The 22,649-nt window shown below is 47.0% G+C and overlaps 2 protein-coding genes across 2 annotated transcripts in view; both read right to left on the minus strand.

Annotated features, from left to right (window-relative positions):
- Nucleotides 1–9,154: 9,154 nt before the first annotated feature.
- On the minus strand, nt 9,155–22,562 carry LOC115458397 (interferon-stimulated 20 kDa exonuclease-like 2). Its single transcript, XM_030188337.1, has 4 exons — nt 22,482–22,562; nt 19,031–19,948; nt 16,537–16,737; nt 9,155–9,645 (listed from the first exon to the last, which is right to left on the minus strand). The coding sequence occupies exons 2-4, from the start codon at nt 19,820–19,822 to the stop codon at nt 9,532–9,534; spliced, it is 1,107 nt and encodes a 368-aa protein (XP_030044197.1). The 5' UTR covers nt 19,823–19,948; nt 22,482–22,562; the 3' UTR covers nt 9,155–9,531.
- Nucleotides 16,651–22,649, minus strand: part of LOC115458398 (probable 39S ribosomal protein L24, mitochondrial) — a 116,392-nt gene continuing 110,393 nt past the window's right edge. The window contains exon 7 of the mRNA XM_030188338.1: nt 16,651–16,737. The gene's annotated coding sequence lies outside the window, so the exon portion shown is untranslated. The remainder of the gene's footprint in view (nt 16,738–22,649) is intronic.

Genomic DNA, 22,649 nt, shown 5'->3' on the forward strand with positions numbered 1-22,649 from the left:
GGACACAAATTCAGGCAGTAAGCTCAGCACTTGAATTGAATACCAAACCTCCCATTTCTGCTGGAGATCTGCTGATTTGGCTACAGGACAGACAGCCTCTCACCTCCCAGGCCATCTGCTGAGTTTACAAGCAACACGAGAGCTTTGAAATAATTGGAAATGACGATGACGCAAGTAAAATCTTGGGAGGGTTATTAGACTTGGTCGTGTTTTTCCTATAGATCCAGAAACTGCACATTTCTTGCAGATCTCAGTAAATATTACATCTCATGCTCTGGACTGTACTGCCCCCTGGTGTCTCTGAATAATATAGATTTTCGCTACAAACACCCCGCACCGAAATCCAGGGATATTCCATAACAACGTGCGTAACTTAATTGGCTTAAGCTAATTAGCGTTGATAGCAGCACTTAACAAGCAATAATGAGCATTAGTTGACAATAATTTGAATTTACGCGCACAACTCACTAAGCGTAATTCTGTAATGCAGTGCGAAGAACTTCTAATGCAAACAGGCAAAAGGGGCGTGGTTATAGGTGGGGAAATGGGCGTTCCACGGGCATTCATAAATTTACATGCGTAGTTATAGAATATGGTCCTCTGCAGGTAATCTATGTGCCAGGATTTACGACGTGTTTTCATTGGTGTAAACAGAGGTGCATAGTTCTAGGCACTGGGATATCAACTAAGCATGTCCTATATACCGTACCTAAATCTAAGCACCACTTATAGAATACGCTTAGGTGGAAATGTTTACCACGCTGATTTATTTAGGCGTCTTTTTATGGAATATGGCCCATGCTCTCATCTCAGCACAATACGTACAAACCCACAACCCTTAATCACCCCAGATGACTCACTCCCTATCTCAGACAGTCTGAAAATACTCGGCGTTACAACCTCACACTCGAGAGCCAAGTGAACTCCACAACAAAGAAAACGTTCCACTCAATGTGGAAACTTAAACGTGTAAAAGCTTTCTTCCCGAGGGAAATATTTCGCAATTTAATACAATCAACGGTACTAAGCCATGCAGACTACTGCAACGGAATCTATGTGGGATGCAAAGAACAACTCACTAAGACACTCCAGACCGCTCAAAAAAATTAAAAAACATTTTTTTCCAGCCTCTATGCCAGCCTCAAATGTCATACCCAGCTGCATCACAGCAGTATGCAGGTCCCTGGAGCAGTTTTTAGTGGGTGCAGTGCACTTCAGGCAGGCGGACCCAGGCCCATCCCCCCCCACCTGTTACACTTGTGATGGTAAATGTGAGCCCTCCAAAACCCACTGTACCCACATGCAGGTGCCCCCCTTCATCCCTAAGGGCTATGGTAGTGGTGTACAGTTGTGGGGAGTGGGGTTTCGGGGGCTCAGCACCCAAGGTAAGGGAGTTATGCACCTGGGAGGAATTTCTGAATTCCACTGCAGTGCCCCCTAGGGTTGGTGCCCTGGCATGTGAGGAGGACCAGTGCACTACGAATGCTGGCTCCTCCCACAACCAAAGGGCTTGGATTTGGTCGATTTTGAGATGGGCGTCTTCGGTCTCCATTATGGCCGAAAACCAGGGACGACCATCTCTAAGGTCGAGCTAAATGTTGAGATTTGGGCGTCCCCGACCGTATTATGGAAACAAAAGATGGACGTCCATCTTGTTTCGATAATACGGGTTTCCCCGCCCCTTCACCGGAACGTCCTTAGAGATGGTCGTCCCCGTTCGATTATGCCCCTTCAAGTCATTTATTATTTTAAAGATTTTATGTACACCATTTTATTGGAGGCATCCTCCCCTGTTTCTGACCATCTGAAACTTGCTTGACGCTTGGACCTGGGGGAGGGGGAGAGTGGAATCCAACGCTAAAGAGCTAAGAACCTCACTCCCCCTCCTTTAAGCCCATCTATAGACAGCAGCAGGGCCGCCGACAGGGGGGGACAGGGGGTACAAAAGTCCCTGGGCCCGGGCCTCCGGAGGGGGCCCGGTGCCACCGCAGTTCGGGCCGCCCGCGTCTGTCGCTCCCAAAGTAACTTGGAACTAACCTTAAATGCCTCCTTTCACCACCTTCGCAGCAACAGGGCAGGCCACTCCTTCCTTCCGTGTCCCGCCCTCACCTGATGTAACGTCCGCGAGGGCGGGGCATGGAAGGAAGGAGGTCTGCCCTGCTGCTGCTTGCTGCGAAGGTGGTGAAAGGAGGCGTTTAAGGTTAGTTCAGGGCCCGGCCCGGTAGTGGGGGGGGGCCCGGCGACCTCGACGATGACTTCGGGTGGGGGGGGGCCCGGGGGCAGCCTTGTCCCGGGCCCGGATCTGGCTCTCAGCGGCCCTGGACAGCAGTGACTGCTGCTGGATGACATAGGCATGAAAACTGGGATGAGAGGGGGCATGGGAAATAAATTATCTTATTTGGGGGGGGGGGGGGTGGAGTTAGAGGCAGTGTGTTTTTTTTCCAGCGAAAAAGGTGCCGGTACTCAAATGCCAGGCCACCCTTCAGGGGTGGGGTGATCACTGAGGGACCCACCCCACAATAGCCAGGCCCCCTGCAACCAGTCACAGAATCTATGACAAGGCAGAACTGGTGTGTAGAGCCTGAACTCTTTCATTAAAACTTGGGAACCATGTGTCAATTGTAACAGACAATGTAAAAGGTGCCGGTACTTCAGTACCCCCAAATACCCCCTCAAAAAAAGCCCTGGTTAGAGGTGACCCTCAAACTCAGGGTTTGAAGCCCTTTCTTTATGTAAAGAGGGTAGCCTACAAGCAACGTTTAATCTTTTAATTTCCAACTGAAGAGTTTAGGAGTGGCTAGTTGTACGTTAATGAATACTAAAAGCTCACCTGCACATGCCGATAGAAACTATATGAGGCAAAATTCAGCTGGTGATCAGTATTTCTTTAAAAGCTGTATTCTGCACCAGCCCCTATCCGAGTACTGGTATTTAATACCCAGGTATTTAATACCCAGGTATTGAGCAGGGACTGTCTTACTTCTATGTTTGTGCAGCGCTGCGTACGCCTTGTAGCGCTATAGAAATGCTAAATAGTAGTAGTAGGTACTCAGCGCCCTGCCAAGCGTTACTCAGGTATCCAGATAGCTACCTAGGTATCAGCAGTACTGAGTAACTCTCAAAGCTGCCCCATGTTCACTCCTGGCTCGGCTCAGCAGTCACTAGATGGCACCAAAGCAAATCCGCCCAAACATTCAGCAGCACTATCCAGGTACATCCGAGATTGGCCAGTCACCGCCTCTCCTGCCCGGTTAACAATTGCTTTGAATATAAATATTTATTTTAACAAACTTGATATACCGCTGCTCGCACTGAATATACAGCAAAGCGGTTTACGATAAAATGGAGGAGAGGGACCCCTGAGAGGGGATAGAAGGAGAAGGGCTAGGTGCTACTAGTGGGGTAAGTTTATTTAAATAACCAGGTCTTCAGCAGCTTTTTGAAGACAGCATCAAACGTATAAAAGGCGAGTGTCGTACTCACTCGCAAATGCGCAGTACAGACTTCCCTCTCTGCCCCGCCCCTGCATCAATACGTGATGAGGGGGGCAGGACAGAGCGGGAAGTCTCTACTGCGCATGCCGCAGACGTACTCGCAACCGCTCCGCCCTCCCCCTCACCCCCCCCCAAGGTCACTGCTACCGCTCCCCCCACCCGGAGTCGCCGCCTCTGCCGCCCCTCCACCCGCATTACGTCACACGAGGGCGGGACACAGGCAGAGAAGGAAGCCCGTCCCGATGGCAGCTTTGCTGATGTGCCTGTGCGTCTGCGTGGTGCGATGTAAGTTCAATAACAGACAGTGCTCAGGACGGGGGTGGGGGGGCGGAGCAGCGGCGACCTCGGGGGGGGGGCCTCGAAACCCCCCGCATTCCAAAACTACCCGTTTACACGGGCTCAACAGCTAGCATACAATATAAGAGCAGCCATACCAGGTCAGACCAATGGTCCATCTAGCCTAGTATCCTGTATCCTACAGTGGCCAATCCTGGTCACAAGTACCTGGCACAAACCCAAATCGTGGCAACACTCCATACTACGAATCCCAGGGCAAGCAGTGGGTTCCCCATGTCTGTCTCAATAGCAGACTATGGACTTTTCCTCCAGGAACTCGTCCAAACTTTTTTTTAAAACCAGGATATGCTAACCGCTGTTACCACATCCTCCGGCAAAGAGTTCCAGAGCTTAACTATTCATTGAATGAAAAACATATTTCCTCCTTATTTGTTTTAAAAGTATTTTCATGTAACTTCCTTGACTGTCTCCTAGATTTTGTATTTTTGGAACAAGAAAAAGATCGATTTACTTCTATTCGTTCTACACCACTCAGCATTTGGCAGACCTCAATCATAAGTCCCCTCGTCCGTCTCATTTCCAAGCTGAAGAGCCCTAACCTCTTTAGCCTTTCCTCATACGAGAGGAGTTCCATCCCTTTTATCATTTTGGTCGCTCTTCTTCGAACCTTTTCTAATTCCACTATATCTTTTTTGAGATACGGCGACCAGAACTGAACGCAATACTCAAAGTGAGGTCGCACCATGGAGCGATACCGAGGCATTATAGTATTTTCGGTCTTATTCACCATCCCTTTCCTAATAATTCCTAGCATCCTGTTTGCTTTTTTGGCCGCTGCCACTCACTGAGAGGGTTCCGCTTTGAGCGCCAGTGCTTGAAATAAAGACAGAGGCAGACAGCAAGGAAACACTTCATTTTATAGTCCTTAATAAAAATAAAACCATTTGAAGACTGTTTGGATTCTTTTGCTGAAGAATTAAACAATACTAGAAAGCTTGAAACTAATCATTTACATATTTAGTAGAGATTTACATTTGACAACCTCTCATTAAAAAAATAGGAAAGAAACAAACAGAGATTTAACAGCACAAAACAGGCTTTTACTACTGGACCATTTACCTCCCTTCATTCTATAATCTCGTTCACCAAATTGCATGCGCAAGTTATAGAATAATGCTGGTTACACGGGTAAGTTAATCGGCAAAGTAGCTGCTAATTATACACCACTAATTGGAGTTAATTGGCACTACTAAGTTTTACACATCTACCCCTCTAATTCTGTAAAAAGTCGCCAAAAATTGCACACGCAGATTTAGGCATGCGCGCAACTTAATTAACATGCTTAGTGCCAATAATTGCTTTTAACAGGCAATTATGGGCACTAATTAAATTTAAATCGAACTACCTGCACCTAAACTTTACACGCAATCTGAAAAACGGAGTGTGAAAATGGGACGGTCAAGGGCGGAACAGGCACGTTATAGAAGAACGAGGTATACGCACCACATTTCAGCTGGTGCAAACGGCTGTGGGCGTAGGCGCTATTCTATATACCACGCCTAACTTTTAGCGCGGCTTCAAAAATAGCACTTTCTTTGGCACCATATATAGAATTCAGCCCATGATGCACGAGATTTGCCTATAATGGATGCAGTATATGCAAATCAATCTCATGCATATTTATTGTGAATATCCTGAAAACCTAACTGGCAAGGGGGTACTCCAGGACACACTTGGGAAACACTGATTTAGGGCAATGCTCCCTTCCAACAGCAAGGTCATCTTCTTAGCCGTTGTATCAAGGTCCACCCTGGGAAGCTACAATTTATCTTTCTCCTCTGGAACCAATAGTTAGAGGCAAGCCACAGCTCCTCCCACTCTCGGCCCCACGTCCGGCGAGACCCATTTCTTCTGTAATCGTGCTTTGGTGCATCAGGAAGGCCTTAGAAGGACCTACAAGCCCACTCCTGATCGACAAAGATGGAACTCCTGACTCCGAGGCAGAAGGCTCCTCAATGGAAATCACTGCCAATGCCTCAGAAATAAGTACTGAGCGCCTCTTTATGAAACCTCAGTACGTTTGTGTCATCCTCCTCCTCAGAAGGGAGCTCTCCCTCCTTCAATGACACCTCTGACTAGACTGAGGCCACATCAGATAAGGAGTGAGAAGCAGAGATGCACTTTCAGGACTGGACAGATGAGGCTAAAAGATCTCTTAGGAGTCGGAAGGGCAGCGGGGCGAGAAACTGAAGCACCTTGCAACAACTCTGGCTGTTCCTGTTTCAGTAAATAGGCCTGGTGTAAAAGCAATATAAACAACAGAGAAAACAATGATCCTGATGCAGCTGAATGCTCTGTCAGGCCCTGAGGCTGTAGAATGGCAGCTGTGATCAGAGGCTGCTGCTCACTGCCAGTCGGCCCTGACAAAATGGCACCTATTCCTGCAGTCTCCTGCATCAAACTGCACACTGCCCCTGCCAGGCAGCCCGATGTCCCTGGCATTCAGATGCTGCTCCAAATCTGAAGACGTGCTGCCACCAACCATCCCCCCCCCCCACCCCCCGCATCCAATGGGATTCCTGGCTTGCATGCACTGCAACGCCCCAACCCTAGTTGGTGGGTCCCACAGTGGGAAAATCTCTGCCTCCACTGGAATCACTATTCACCCTGACTGGCACAAGCGCAGCACAACACAGTCCCAAGCAGCGAGTCAGGATCCCTCCCCTGCACCAAGTAGAACTTGCAGCCCTCCAAGTGGTTCTGAGTCAAACTTTAATTGGGACTTACCAATGCCAGCTACTCCCCCCAGGCTCACAGTCTCCACAAGTCTTACCACAGATGAGAAGGGATGAGGACTGATGCTCTGTCCCAAGCTCTCCAGTAAACCTTTTTCATTCTCCTTTCTTTTTTTTTTGTTTATGCTGGAAAAGGAGAGCTCCAAGGGAAACAGAAAGAGGTGAAGGGAGGGAAGAAGTAAATTTGCAGGGCACCAGAGACAGAATTCTGAAGACCTCCGGATATGACTCTGCAGCCTCAAGCCATCTGCAAAGCTCAACTGGGGACCAGCTGACCAACTGGATCAGGAGCAAAGCACTCAGAACCAGAGGCTGAAAAGCATGTCCATCCACCTGCTGGAGATAGAAAATACTGAGGAGCTGGATCGGATGCCAAAAGGTATGTCTTGGCTCAATTTTCAGTTTTTTATCTCCACCTGCTGGTTGATGGACACAACTATCTGACAGTTTCTGGAATAGTGGGAAGCTACATAATGGAATACAGACTATGAAATAAAGCTGAAAGGAGAAAAATTTTAAAACATCAGGAAATATTGAGACATGGGAAGGGTGGTGGATGCCTGGAATGTCCTCTCAGTGGAGGTGAAGGAATTCAAAAATGTGTGGAATCAAACAAAAAAAAAAAAGGGTACAGAGGGAAATAAACTGCAAGGAAAAGTGCCACATTTAAACTGGGATGTAAAAGACCTGTCAAATGTGATTTTACCGTAACATCAACCTTTTGCTTTTCATTTTAACTGTAGTTCACAAAAGAAAAATCCCGACAGCAACAGCAAAACTTCAACTATAATGTATTAAAATACAAAAATATGTCATTCGCTTATGGCAAAAACTAAGAACACATAGGACCAGATTAAGCAAATTGTGCCGAAAACTCGGGAATCCCTGCTCAGCGCTATGCTATAAAGGGCGCTCTGGGATGAGTGCCATTTATAGAATAGAGTCTACAGGAATTCCCACGTGAGGACATGCCAGCTGAAACCTGGTATAAATCCTGGCAGAGAACTTGGGCGTGGGATCCCTGGAATTCTATAACGATGTGTGCATCTTAAAAGAATGTTCCTGACCTGCCCCTTCCCATGGCCACGCCCCCTTTTGGGTTGTGCACTATGGGAACTGGGCACCCAGACTTCTAGAATAGCATGCAGCCAGATGCACGCAAAACCTCTAGCTGGTGAAAATTAACATCAATAATTAGCATCCAATTGGCTCGTTAATTAATTAGGCTGCCCAAATTTACGTGCAGATAATTGGTCACCCTTTATTGAATCCGGAGGATAGTGGTTTCCCACCAAACAGCACCAAGTCATGAAGGAAAGCCAACTCCACGAGATAAGCCACTTACGAGGCCCGAGTTGTAAGACCTCTTAAAAGGATCATGAAACAAGTGATGAGCACCCTCAACTTTCGAGGCACCACACAACATCTCAAGAGACCTCAGGTGATGTCAAAAGCTCACATACTATACCTTGCATGTGCGGGCAAAAGCCCCGAGTCCCTTGCCTGGCTCCTGCTCACCAGCTTCAAAAGGTTTCTGGAGACTGAAGGCGTGGCAAGACATGGTTGACAGTGGAGGAGCTTACAGTCTGCCCTTAGCCACAGCTGTACAGTACAGACCTGGCCGGGGGAGGGAAAATATGACACTGCTTATGGCATTCAAGCAGTAAATGCCAGGGGACACAAAGGGTAACAATAATAAACCCAGTGAACAGGGCAAATCCTGGGACACCACAGCAGTCAGGATCCTTTCTACAGCAGGGAAAATGACTTTTAAACACCTGCAGGGTAATTCTATGTGCAGGTTATCATATAAAGGAAAATAAGAATCGACTCGCCTTTAACGAATACTAGTGGGACAGCTAAAATGAATATGCATAATTTAGGTATGACCTACTTACGTCAGCCATAAAGCTAAATGAAAGACACTTACAGCTGTGCCCCCCACCATGCTCTGCCCAAACTCCACGCGCCAGTTAGATGCCGGTATATTGGCATTAATCATACATGTGCCCACATGCACCCATATAAGTCAGTACCCAGGTCATTTACGAGCATGGCTGGCACATAATTCTTGGCATCTTCGTTACAGAAACCCCCCAGTGTCTCTATTCTTTCTAACCATAACCTCACTTTTCATTTTGAAGAATAGCCGAAGGCACTGCCAACTTTCTGGGTCATCTCTTGGAACACTGGCAATAACCCCCCGTTCTTACCGATACATTATGAGCTGCTACACAAGTGGGTATGCCTGGAACAGTCAGTGCCAGAGCACTCAGGGTAGGGACCTGTAAAATCAGGAAAGCCGAAGTAGAGTAAAACCTTCAAGAGTGTTTAAAAGGCATCAGATGTGGGCACAGCCCAGTAACCAGGCATGTCTACGGTGTGTTGTTCACGTTCTCGGGGGGGGGGGGGGGGGGGGGGGGTTCCCTATTCCACTCCTCTACCCCAACCCACCCTACACATTAAACATTTGCTCCGTTTACAGTTTGGTTCGGGCATCTCTGAGCTGTAACAGAGGCCAAGCCACGAAACAGACAAACGCATATTAAACCAAATGAAAAACTCAGCTCAATCATGTTCTTTTATTCAGCTGGTTTACGGTTGAAACACATGGCCTGGTTGTTGGCCTAAGCGTCTGAATAATTCATTCTTTTTTTTTTTTTTTTTAAAGAAGTCACCTTTCCGCAGAAACCATGCAATCCCAGCTATACTGTCACTGTGACAAGAAGCACCTTTAGATCATATTGTCAATTTGAATATGAGATTGCACGGGGGTAGCGATGGAGGCATCTGACCGACTATGGCTTCATTGCAGTCTGCACCGACATCTGATTGAGGCAGCCGTCCCGTGTTTACTGATCTTTCCTTCCACATTAAGCTTTCTTTTGGTCCCAGCTACACCTTTCACCCCCACGTCTCCTGTATGTTGGGGGGAATAACTCATGTTAGTCTTCAGTGGGGGCCGTGGCCAGCTCTCTCTCCCACTCGGCCTCGATCAAACGGTACAGCTCCATTGTGGCTCTGGCATCTTCCACTGACGAATGCCCTTTTTGCCCAGCCTGAAGAAGGGTGGGAGGGAGAGAAAATGAGTCTGAATTTTGAAATCATCCTTAGACATCCTGTAAAAAAATATATATGCCTTTGTGAACTCGCCTAAGCTAAGCTAACAGGTCACAAGTCATCCAGCAGACGCTGACTGAAATTTGTGTATTTTCAGCTGAAACCAAAACTTTGTGCTTGTGTCCTGTAGCTCTCCCACGAAAACAAGCAGCCCCTACTCCCTCCAACAAAAAAAAGAAGCCCCCTCCCGACTCGTGGGCCCCCTCGAGGCCTACCTTCCTATCATAGGTGGTCTAGTGGTGTAATCAGAGCAGTCACTCCTGCCCATGCTGTCTCTGCTGTCAAGATAACTGCCACAACCTTCAGCGATCTTCTCACGAGACTGCCACTACAGATCGCTGGAGCCAGCATGGACAGGAATGACTGTTCAGGGATGAGGAGGGAGCGGGGCTCCTTCTGTTCAGCGGGGAGGAAGTGGAGGGCTGCTCTTGTTTGGGGGGTCAGGTCATAGTGCCAATCTGGGGGCAGTAGCAGCTAGTTTGGTTTCAGCCAAAGCCAAGTGGCAAATTTCAGCCACACACTCGGTTTCAGCTGACAAAAAAAAAAAAAAAAAGATTTGGTCACCTTCTACTATCCAGCACGGTCTGTATAAAATAACATTCACAGAGGTGGGGGGTAAAGATTCACCTTACATCATAACACAATGAACTCATGCCATCAAGTTTCAATTTACCTCATTTACTGTATTTATGTTTATTCTTGGTTATTATACTATTGTTATGCTGTTAAGAAAATTATAAGTTTTATGTTAAGCTGTCCCTACTGTGCACCGCCTTGGGTGAATCAAACATATAAATGGCGAGTGACCGACTCACTCGCAAATGCGCAGTAGAGACTTCCCTCTCTGTCCCGCCCCCGCGTCAATACGTGATGACGGGGGGGGGGGGGCGGGACAGAGAGGGAAACTGCGCCGCCGAGGTTGCTACCGCTCCCCCCCACCCGGCCCGGGCCCTCTCTTCCCTTCTGAACTTACACATCCATTCGCCGAACGCAGCAACGCACATCAGCTGAGCTGCAGTGAGCCCTTCCTTCTTTGCCTGTGGCCCCGCCCTCCTGTGACGTAACGTCAGCGAGGGCGGGACACACACGGGCAGAGAAGGAAGGGGCAGCTCAGCTGATGTGCGTTGCTGCGTTCGGCGAATGGATGTGTAAGTTCAGAAGTGAAGAGAGGGCCCGGGCCAGGTGGAGGGGTGGCGGCGACTTCGAGGGGGGGGAGCGGTGGCTACTTCGCGGGGGGGAGGGGAGCGGTGGTGACCGCGGGGGGAGGAAAACCTCAATACCAGCCCGTTTTTATGGGCTCAACGGCTAGTCTCTTCATAAAAGGCGGCTAATAAAATCAATCAACTGCAAAACTGGAGCTGAAACATCTAGTATTCCCTTGGTATGGCTGCCCAGAATCTCTCTGACAGTGAAACGATCCTTGGTTAAGTTACAGTGCCACTTATGCCCCTACCTGGTACAACCTCATCTAGATTGCACCCTAACACCCTGTACAAGGGTCTACTAAAATGGAGAAGTAGCGATTACTTGTGCTTTGTACCGTTTTGCAAATCCAATAAAGAATTTAAAAGACCGATCTACAAACGAGAGCTGGTTCAGGATGCCACAACCACGGTGAATCACAAAGGCTGAGGACCTATCCACTATTGTGCTCTAGTTATCAGGAAGGTCAGGGATTACATGTAACATTCTCCCCCTCACTTTCAGCGCCAAGAGGACAAATGGTCCAGGTTATTTGGGGGGGAAAAAAAAAACCCACACAGAAATGAAAACTAGCCAGAGAATGTGCTGTAATGCTTACTGATCACTTTACTAAATCCAGAAATTGAGCCTTCTCGGTGGCTGCGGCGTCTGCGTGGATTTCCCTCCCCAGAGGGACAAGATGGGGGAAGAATTAGTTGACTTTCAAAAAAATATGTAAAAACCTGGCTCTTTTTTTACAAAGTACTAATTGAATTCAGCCCTGTTTTTGCTAAACTTTCACAATGGATTTAGCCTGAACGCTAAGGGCTATGCCCATTCTCTTGTGGCGGCAAGGGAGGGGAGAGTAACATAGAAACATAGTAGATGACGGCAGAAAAAGACCTGCACGGTCCATCCAGTCTGCCCAACAAGATAAACTCATATGTGCTGCTTTTTGTTTATACCTTACCTTGATTTGTACCTGTCTTTTTCAGGGCACAGACCGTGTAAGTCTGCCCAGCACTATCCCCGCCTCCCAACCACTAGCCCCGCCTCCCACCACCGGCTCTGGCACAGACCGTATAAGTCTGCCCAGCACTATCCCTGCCTCCCAACCACCAGCCCCTCCTCCAACCACCGGCTCTGGCACAGACCGTGTAAGTCTGCCCAGCACTATCCCCGCCTCCCAACCACTAGCCCTGCCTCCCACCACTGGCTCTGGCACTGACTGTATAAGTCTGCCCAGCACTATCCCCGCCTCCCGCCACCGGCTGTGCCACCCGATCTCGGCTAAGCTCCTTAGGATCCATTCCTTCTGAATGAGAGGGAGAGATAATTACACTGAGGGAATGTGCAAGCCAGTTTCTGAGACAACCTATGATATTTATCTTACATTGATTTTATGCTTTGAAGTGATTTTCTGGTCTATGGGGCTGGCAAGTTATGATATTGTGTTGATGGATGTTTGATGCGTTTTTACATTGACACCCTGGATGTTTTATATTTACTGTGTACTTACAAACAGGTCTGATTGAACTTACTCATAGAAGTTTACAAATATTTTTGATAACATCAAGTGCAGTGAATAAAGGTGCAAGTAAGTTTTTTTTTTTTTGCAATAGTATTAACTAAAGTCTACAGATGGTCTCTGTGGTGCAGTGATTCCCAAACTGTAGGCCAGAATTCCAAATGGGGTCATGTTATCAGTGGACAAGGCTATTTCCCCTCGCCTCATTTGAACCTCTACTGTGACCCAAGTCCACAGCGACCTTAAATAAGTAAATGTTCACAGGCCTTGTGTGGGCTTCCTGTTTACCCAGTCAAGGTGCTGGAGTCTGTGAGCATATATGAACACACTAGGCCCTGTGCTGACTGCTACCACCATGTTGTGCTCTGGATAAGGAGGGAAGAGAAGGGCATGGAGGTCTGCTAGTTTGTATTCATTGTCGTCTGGGGGGTCACATGAAATTTTTAAGTGCTAAGCACTGGTACAGTGGTTCTGCTGTTGTCTCTTTCTGTTCTTACTCCCAGATTCCCTTTCCTGTCCTAATATATACACAGTGCCCTGATTTACCCCCGTTTGGATGAGAGTGGAAATGTGGCCTCCAGAAGAAAAACAGATTAAAAAAAGAAGAGGTAGCATGTTTTGTTCTTCTGAGAGATGATGAAAGGAACAACTATACAGACAAGCCACCTGATGGAAGATCAGGACAGTAAAGCGCATCTGTCTCTGCCCAGTTTCACCCCGGCCTTCTCTCCCTCTCTCATAGTCAGCCTGAAAACTCTGTTTTTTTCTTCACTGCTTCCCCTGATTTTTTGGGGGGGGAGGGGGGTCATTCCATGCATCCTTTCCATGAAGGAATACCGATGTTGCTTTAACCAGTAATCTGAGCATACCTATCAAGCATAAGTAATCTGAAAGTCAGAGGTATATCATTACACAGACAGCACACACAAAAACAAAAACCCTAGACACTCCCACAATCACCAACAAGCAGAGAAAATTTCATTAATTCTTTTTCTACATTACGTTATTATCCCAGATGTACATTTGTATTACACATACAGTTTATTATGCTTTGCCCGTTTTATTTTTCTTCCATTTTCCAGTGACACTCTTTATGGTGTATATCAATTTTTATTATAGATGCGATTATAATATTTTGTCTATGCTCAAGATTATGACTGGCTATGTAGCGGAATCCTGTTCAGAAGGAATGGATCCTCAGGAGCTTAACCGAGATTGGATAGCAGAGCCGGTAGTGGGAGGCGGGACTGGAGGTTGGGAGGCGGGGATAGTGCGGGGCAGACTTATACGGTCTGTGCCAGAGCCAGTGGTGGGAGGCGGGACTGGAGGTTGGGAGGCAGGGATAGTGCTGGGCAGACTTATACGGTCTGTGCCCTAAAGAGCATAGGTACCAATCAAAGTAGGGTATACACAAAAATTAGCACACATGAGTTGTCTTGTTGGGCAGACTGGATGGACCGTGCAGGTCTTTTTCTGCCGTCATCTACTATGTTACTATGTTTTACCATTGTTTGCCTCTTATTTTTTTTACACACTTTTATTTCTGATTTTCAACTATGGGTGTGCTAGTTACTCCCTATCATTTTTAAGTTCTGGCATTTTCTCAAATATTATTGTCTGCTTATTTAAGGTATATTATATAGTAGCATAGTAGATAACAGCAGATAAAGACCTATATGGTCCGTGCAGTCTGCCGAAAAGGATAAACTCCTAGTAAAAGGTATGATGAGATACTACATGCTCATACTTGACGTCCTCCACACTGTTGGGGCACAGACGGTAAAAGTCTGCCCAACACCGGCCTTGTTCTCCAGTTACTGAAGCTGAATCTGTCCAGACATGATCAGGGCACAGACCGTAAAAACGTCTGCCCAGTACTGGTTTTGCTTCCCAGTTAGTGGTGGTGTCATCTAATTACTGCTACGCTTGTTTGGTTCCCTGTCTTCTGTACAGGATTCCTTTGCATTTATCCCATGCATTCCAGGATTCTACCACCCTCTCCGTGAAAAAGTACTTCCTGGTACTGCTCCTGTGTCAGCCTCCCCACAACCTCAATTCATGTCCTCTAGTTCTACCACCTTCCCCATCTCTGGAAAAGGTTTATTTGTAAATTAAAACCTTTCAAATATTTGAAGGACTGTATCATATCATCCCTGTCTCTCCTTTCCTTCGGGGTGTACATGTTCAGGTCCTCAAATCTCTCGTCATATGTCTTGCGACGCAAACCCCATACCAATTTTGTTTTTTTTAATAAATCAGTTTCACAAAGAAACAAGAAATTTTCAACAAAACTATAAGAAAATGATCATAAGTAACAAAATATGTCAAGCCCACATCTAGGGGAGCAAAAGCAAAAAAAAACATGAAAGAATTCAGTACTAAATAATAAAAAATATAAGTGCTGACTAATATTCCCTGTAGTCAAGTCTTTCTCACATTAGAATTTTTACACTCGAACAGTCAAAAAACACATAATTATGTCCCTGAAACAGCGTCAAACACTTGCATGGGAACTTCAAAAAAAAAGCGGCACCCAACGCAAGGAGACGTGGCTTCAGATCAAGATTTTTTTTTCCATCTTGCCTGAGTGGCCCTAGCCACATCCGGAAAGATTCTCAATTTTTAACCGCAGAATAAAGCATCCTTATTCTTCAAGCATGTAAAATCAAAAATGTATCTGACTCTTGATATCAAAGTAACTAATAGGGTTGCACGACGCGAAAACTCATCTTGAGATGTCTGAAAAAAACTTAGGGCCCGGTTTACTAAGCTGTGTTAACATTTTTAACACACGTTAACTGTGTACGCGCCTACAATATCCCTGTCAGCGCCTACACGGTAAGCACGCGGTCTAACTGTAGGCGCGTTAAAATTGCTAACGAGCCTTAGTAAGATCAAAATCAGTGGCACAGTCTAACACATCCAGTGCTTCCCCTTCAGGTTTCTGTGAAAACTTTCCTTTGAGGTATATAAGTTACATAATTGAAGAGAATCAGCTACAGAGAGCAGCAACACCTCCTTCAAATACCGTGTTTCCCCGAAAATAAGACACTGTCTTATATTAATTTTTGCTCCCCAAGACCCGCTGGGTCTTATTTTCAGGGGAGGCCTTATTTTTCGGGGAAACATCGGGTCGCCCCCCCCCCCCCCCTCCCTCGATCGCCAGCTCCTTCCGCCCTCAGTCGCTCCCGGAACTAACCTCTTAAACGCTTCCTTTCACCATTCATCTTCGCACTCGCAGCAAGCAGCAGGGCAGGCCACTCCTTCCTTCCGTGTCCCGCCCTCGCCTGACGTTACGTAACATCAGGCAAGGGCGGGACACGGAAGGAGTGGCCTGCCCTGCTGCTTGCGGCGAGTGCGAAGGTGAAAGGAAGTGTTTAAGAGGTTAGTTCCGGGAGCGACTGAGGGCGGGGGGAGCCGCCGATCTCGGGGGGGGGGGGGGGGGTGACCCCGATGTTTCCCCAAAAAATAAGGCCTCCCCTGCTAGGTCTTATTTTCGGGGGAGGCCTTATATTTTCAAATTGCAGCAAGACCTCTACTAGGTCTTATTTTCGGAGGATGTCCTATTTTCGGGGAAACACGGTATTTGTGGAATAGAATTTCATAAGGCAATATTACTACACATTGCTTCTGCTACTTAATTACATTATTCTCAATGCTGTTATCATGTGGTTATATTTATATTACGTCATTGTTCTTTAGCCAAAACACAGCCCATGTTGAGTCTGTATGAATGTGCATCTATTGTCTGTAATAAAGGTTTCATTTGTATCACCCTGGATCATATGACTGGGGTCATTCCCACCCCTTTTCTCTTCTCCGCTTACTAGCTGACTATCAGTGCATCTCTGACTCTTGCTGCCAATAAGCCCTGTAATTATATATAGCTCATGTTTTATTGACTCTTACTGCACACCGCCTTGAGTGAATTCCTTCAAAAAGACGGTAAATAAATCCTAATAAATAAATCAATTACACAGATCACGTCAGATGAGTGGGGGGGGGGGAAAAAAAACCCATAAATAACTCCTCAAAAACTGAGACATGTTAAGGTGAACTGCTACACTCAAAGAGAAATGTGTGTACGTATCCACAAATCCCAGGAGAGGCTCTCTGGTACCTGGATATCTCGGTTGAGCAGCTGCTTGGTGAGGCGCTTCAGCGAAACGGGTATATTCTCGGGAAAGCCAGCCTTCCTGTTCAGCAGCGGAATCTGGGAGGTGTCACGGGTCAGCGCCTTCGGGTGGAAGTAGCAAAGGGCTTTGAAGTCATTGTGGATGGCATGGCCGACAACCACCTTTTCTGCCAGGATCTTCAGGATCTGAAAGAGAAAGGGAAGCTCCTCAGAATTATCCACCACTCTAAACAGGCGATGGAAAAACAGCCTGCATAAAAAGTCCAATTTATAGTTTATTAAGCTTCACATACCACCTTTTGTTAAAAGGCACAATAAAGCGGGATAAGAACAGGATTTCTTGGTTAATTTAACTCCACTGACTCCTCTCTATATACGGTTTGTTTCAGATAGAACTGTAGGTCAACAGATTAATCTACTGGGTTACAATGCTTAGTTTAGATCTGAAAACAGTACTACAGTGATACATAAACCAACCAAAACCATCACTAGAAATATGAAAATAAACAATAATGCATTAAAAAGAGGTAAACCCTGATGTGACCATGTTTCAGCTACACAAAGATACAAAAATACATAAAATGAATGAAATCGTCTATGAGGGTGACAAGCTCTTTGGTGACCCCTATAGGTCTGAAAAATCACGTGAAAAGGCAATTGCATAAGCTGGTGCCCACTGTTATTTGCCAAATACGTGTGTAGGTTACTGAATAACTAGCATTTTATGCCCGTAAGTAACATACCTGCTTATTTTCGAAGGAGAAGGGCGGCCATCTTCCGACACAAATCGGGAGATGGCCGGCCTTCTCTTAAAGCCGGCCAAATCGGTATAATCAAAAGCCGATTTTGGCCGGCTTCAACTGCTTTCCATCACAGGGCCGGCCAAAGTTCAAGGGGGCGTGTCGGCAGTGTACCGAAGGCGGGACGGGAGCGTGGTTAAGAGATGGCCGGCCTCGGCTGATAATGGAAAAAAGGCCAGCCCTGACGAGCATTTGGCCAACTTTACTTGGTCCCTTTTTGTTCACGACCAAGCCTCAAAAAGGTGCCCGAACTGACCAGATGACCTCCCCTTACTCCCCCAGTGGTCAGCAACCCCCTCCCACCCAAAAAAAAAAAAAAATGAAAACACATTTTTTTTGCCAGCCTCAAATGTCATACCCAGCTCCATCACAGCACTATGCAGGTCCCTGGAGCAGTTTTTAGTAGGTACTGCAGTGCACTTCAGGCAGGTGGACCCAGGCCCATCCCACCCCTACCTATTACACTTGTGGTGGTAAATGGGACCCCTCCAAAACCCACCCGAAACCCACTGTACTTACCCTTTAAGAGCTATGGTAGTGTTGTACAGTTGTGGGTAGTGAGTTTTGGGGGGCTCAGCACCCAAGCTAAGGGAGCTATGCACCTGGGAGCAATTTATGAAGTCCACTGCAGTGCCCCCTAGGGTGCCCGGTTGGCATCCTGGCATGTGAGGAGGACCAGTGCACTACAAATGCTGGCTCCTCCCATGACCAAATGGCTTGGATTTGGCCGGGTCTGAGATGGCCGCCATTAGTTTCCATTATCGGTGAAAACCAATGGTGGCCATCTCTTAAGGGCGGCCCAAACGTTGAGATTTGGCCGGCCCCGACCGTATTATCAAAACGAAAGATGGCCAGCCATCTTGTTTCGATAATACAGTCGGGTACGCCGCTTGATGGGGCCGCCCTTATAGATGGCCGCTCCCGTTCGATTATGCCCCTCATAGTAACATAGTAGATGACAGCAGAAAAAGACCTGCACGGTCCATCCAGTCTGCCCAACAAGATAAACTCATTTGTGCTACTTTTTGTGTATACCTGACCTTGATTTGTTTCTGCCATTTTCAGGGCACAGACCGTAGAAGTCTGCCCAGCACTGGCCCCGCCTCCCACCACGGCTCTGCCACCCAATCTCGGCTAAGCTTCTGGTGGGAGGCGCTACTCTATAAAGCACATACCAAAATTACTTAGTAATTGCAAGAGGGGTGCACATGTGGGAGAAGCATGGACGTGTCATCATGTGACACACACAACTTCTATCAGTCGCATGCATTGCTTTGGTGCACTTAACCCAGTCATTGACCTGTCATGTGGGAATGCCAATAATCTTTTATGCTAGTTTAACAGCTCAGGTGCACTCTGAAGCCATTACGGAACTGTTAGCTAAATTCAAGCACCATGATATAAAACTACCCTCTTAGTCTTGAGAAACACACACTACAAAATGCAACTACGTAAACCAAGTTACCTCCCAAGGTGGTCTGTCCCTAAGGACTCACTCTCTGTATCCTGTTTTTGCTCACTCTCTTTTTTGGTTTCCATCTAATTTAGGTCTTATATGAGAACCGACAATGCTATCAAATTGAAATTATACTTACAGTGAAATGTATGAAATCAGTAAAAAAAACAAATCTCGACCTACAAACTAAACTCACAGCCCTCTTCTTTGCCTCCATCCTCACCTCCTTCTGGGCCATCTTAAACGGGGTCGCATTCTTCATGTGATGCTTCCGGATTCCGCTCCACCTCGTCCTGAAGTTCGTGATAGGGTTCGGGGGCTTAATGTATTTGTCATACACCACATCACCTTGATGGCTCACTATACTGCAACGGGCCAGCTCGCTGTGACGTGCTCCGGGTCCCGTCCCCACCATCTCACAGTCAATCGCCACTGTTTTGTGGGGACAGGAAGTAAAAAGCCCGCTTTCATACTCACTGAGCAGACTTACTTTGGGCGTGCCAGCAAGGGGTTGGGCGCGATCTTTGGCATTAGAATAACTGACCGAAGATAAGTTTGATTGTGCCAGTCCCTGCCCCATTTTAGGCTCTCTCGGAACAGACCTCGTCAATTGGGAATGAAAAGGATGCTTCCACTCTTCAGAATGACGACTACTATTTGATGTTAGGGATGGCTTTGGCTGGTAGGTGTGATGTGACAAGTCACTGCTGCCAATGGAGTTGGTATTCTTCTCTGGTCTCCTTTTACCTGTGCTGTGAACTGGAGACTCTAGGTCGGTCATGTTTTTGTTCCTTTCCCATGGATTGGAGCCTCCATGAGAGCCAACAAAGGCATTCTCTGGTTTGACAGGCCGATACTGGTGGCCCTGCTGTGGGAGTTGTTTCTGTTTCAGAAAACCCTTTCTCTCTAAAAATCTCCGCCGCTTAAGAAAACATTTGTGCTTTTCATTGGGGTGGCTGGCCTTCCATTGAGGCTGGCTGCCATTTACGTCCAAATTTAAAATTAAATCTGACATGCCGTAAAACAGTCAACTTGTTTCCAAAAGAATTAAAAACAAACTGCATGAAAGGGAAAAATCTGCTTAAAATAGTAAAGAAAAACAATCCTTCAAGGTACAAAGTGTAGAAACTGCTGCTCTCATCTGGAAAAGAAAGAAAAATAACTGAATTCCAGAGAGAAACATGAGAAGATGTCAACATGGTTTGATAAAGCATATAGGTTTCACCGTCTACTCTCCAGACCTATACTTGGTCTGGCTTTACCCCTTTTAAAGAAAGTCCTGGTCAAGTAGCAAATAACCAGCAACACAAACATACAAAGTTAGCCACAGGGCTGGAAACGGAAGATTTGGCAGAACATTGCTGAAAATCCAGCCCTACTTATAGCTCCTTGTGAAAGTTTCTTCAAGTGCAGGATACTGGGCTAGACGGATAACTGGTCTGACCCAGTACGGCTATTCTTATGCTGTAAAATGCCCTGAGCATGCTATCAGTCTATCTTTGCCTCTGTTTACCCTCTAATTTCACTTGTTGAGCTATCTTAATAAAATATATAACAATACTGTTCTGTGGTCTTGCTGTTAGAACTGTCCTAGGTTCATTTCCCTACCCTTATCACTTCGCAGGATGATGAGACCCCACAGACCGAGATCAAGCAGTGCATTCCCTCCAGTCAGATTGTGTTTCCTCTGTAGCCTGGGTGCATGGGAGCCAACTTTTCAAAATGATTGGGGGTGCTAAGCCCAATGGAAATAACCCCTCCCTGGACACACACAAGGATTTTTCTCAACATTGGGGGTGCTCAAGCACCCCCAGAGTCGGCTCCAGTGCCTCGGTGTCCTGGGTTATAATTTCGTGGCAGAAAAAGTGGGAGAGCGACCAAGGGTGCCAGAAACTGGAGGATGTTGAATAATAAACAGTTTTATTGATAAATTTGAAGTCTTGAAATTTATCAATAAAACTGTTTATTATTCAACATCCTCCAGTTTCTGGCACCCTTGGTCGCTCTCCCACTTTTTCTGCAGCATTGTCTTTACCGTGGGGTGAGTTCTCCGCTTTTCTGGCGGATTTTCTCCCTGGGTTATAATTTCACCATATAACCTACCCCCCCCCCCACCCCCACCTTTTCAAAATTATTGGGGGTGCTAAGCCCAATGGAAATAACCCCTCCCTGGACACATACAAGGATTTTTCTCAACATTGGGGGTGCTCAAGCACCCCCAGAGTCGGCTCCAATGCCTCGGTGTCCTGGGTTATAATTTTGTTGCAGAAAAAGTGGGAGAGCGACCAAGGGTGCCAGAAACTGGAGGATGTTGAATAATAAACAGTTTTATTGATAAATTTGAAGTCTTGAAATTTATCAATAAAACTGTTTATTATTCAACATCCTCCAGTTTCTGGCACCCTTGGTCGCTCTCCCACTTTTTCTGCAGCATTGTCTTTACCGTGGGGTGAGTTCTCCGCTTTTCTGGCGGATTTTCTCCCTGGGTTATAATTTCACCATATAACCTACCCCCCCCCCCACCCCCACCTTTTCAAAATGATTGGGGGTGCTAAGCCCAATGGAAATAACCCCTCCCTGGACACATGCAAGGATTTTTCTCAACATTGGGGGTGCTCAAGCACCCACAGAGTCGGCTCCAATGCCTCGGTGTCCTGGGTTATAATTTCGTTGCAGAAAAAGTGGGAGAGCGACCAAGGGTGCCAGAAACTGGAGGATGTTGAATAAACAGTTTTATTGATAAATTTGAAGTCTTCAAATTTATCAATAAAACTGTTTATTATTCAACATCCTCCAGTTTTTGGCATCCTTGGTCGCTCTCCCACTTTTTCTGCAGCATTGTCTTTACCGTGGGGTGTTTGAGTTCTCCGCTTTTCTGGCGGATTTTCTCCCTGGGTTATAATTTCACCATATAACCTACCCCCCCACCCCCACCTTTTCAAAATTATTGGGGGTGCTAAGCCCAATGGAAATAACCCCTCCCTGGACACATACAAGGATTTTTCTCAACATTGGGGGTGCTCAAGCACCCACAGAGTCGGCTCCAGTGCCTCGGTGTCCTGGGTTATAATTTCACCATATAACCTACCCCCCCACCCCCACCTTTTCAAAATTATTGGGGGTGCTAAGCCCAATGGAAATAACCCCTCCCTGGACACATACAAGGATTTTTCTCAACATGGGGGGTGCTCAAGCACCCACAGAGTCGGCTCCAATGCCTCGGTGTCCTGGGTTATAATTTCACCATATAACCTACCCCCCCCACCCCCCCTTTTCAACATTAAACCTGCTACCTCTCCTAAGGTGGAGGATTTAAGGATCCAAATGGTTGCTGGGTCTTTGCAAGAGCCTTGGTATGTGATGAAAGGGAGAGATCGGTTTAGAGTAAGGGGGTGGTGGTGTGTGTGTGTGTGTGTGTGTGAAGGAGTGATCTCAGCGAGGAGGAGGAGGAGGGGGGTAGAGTATTAGACTGTAAGCTCTTCCAGCAGGGACTGTCTTTCTTCTCTGTTTGTGCAGCGCTGCGTACGCTTTGTGGCGCCAGTGTTCGAGAACGGAGGATGAGATGTCAGTGTGAAAGGAGAGGGGGGGTCTGAGGGGCATCACAATCTTGGGACAATGTGTGTGGGGGGGGGAGGTAGGTACCCGTGGGGGGCACACACAGACCCAACACTCACCCAGGCCCGAAGCACCGGAAACCGCTGCCGGGGGGAACAAGAGACGCCGGAAACCAAGGCTGGAGGACCTACAGAGAGATACCGGAAGCGCAGGCCACGACACCGGAAGCAGCTGTTCAGCGGGCACCCAAGCAAGAAAAGGCGATTCGAGGGTCCCTCCCTAGCCCA

Source organism: Microcaecilia unicolor, chromosome 14 (genome assembly GCF_901765095.1).
Source record: "Microcaecilia unicolor chromosome 14, aMicUni1.1, whole genome shotgun sequence".
NCBI classification, from domain to species: Eukaryota; Metazoa; Chordata; class Amphibia; order Gymnophiona; family Siphonopidae; genus Microcaecilia; species Microcaecilia unicolor.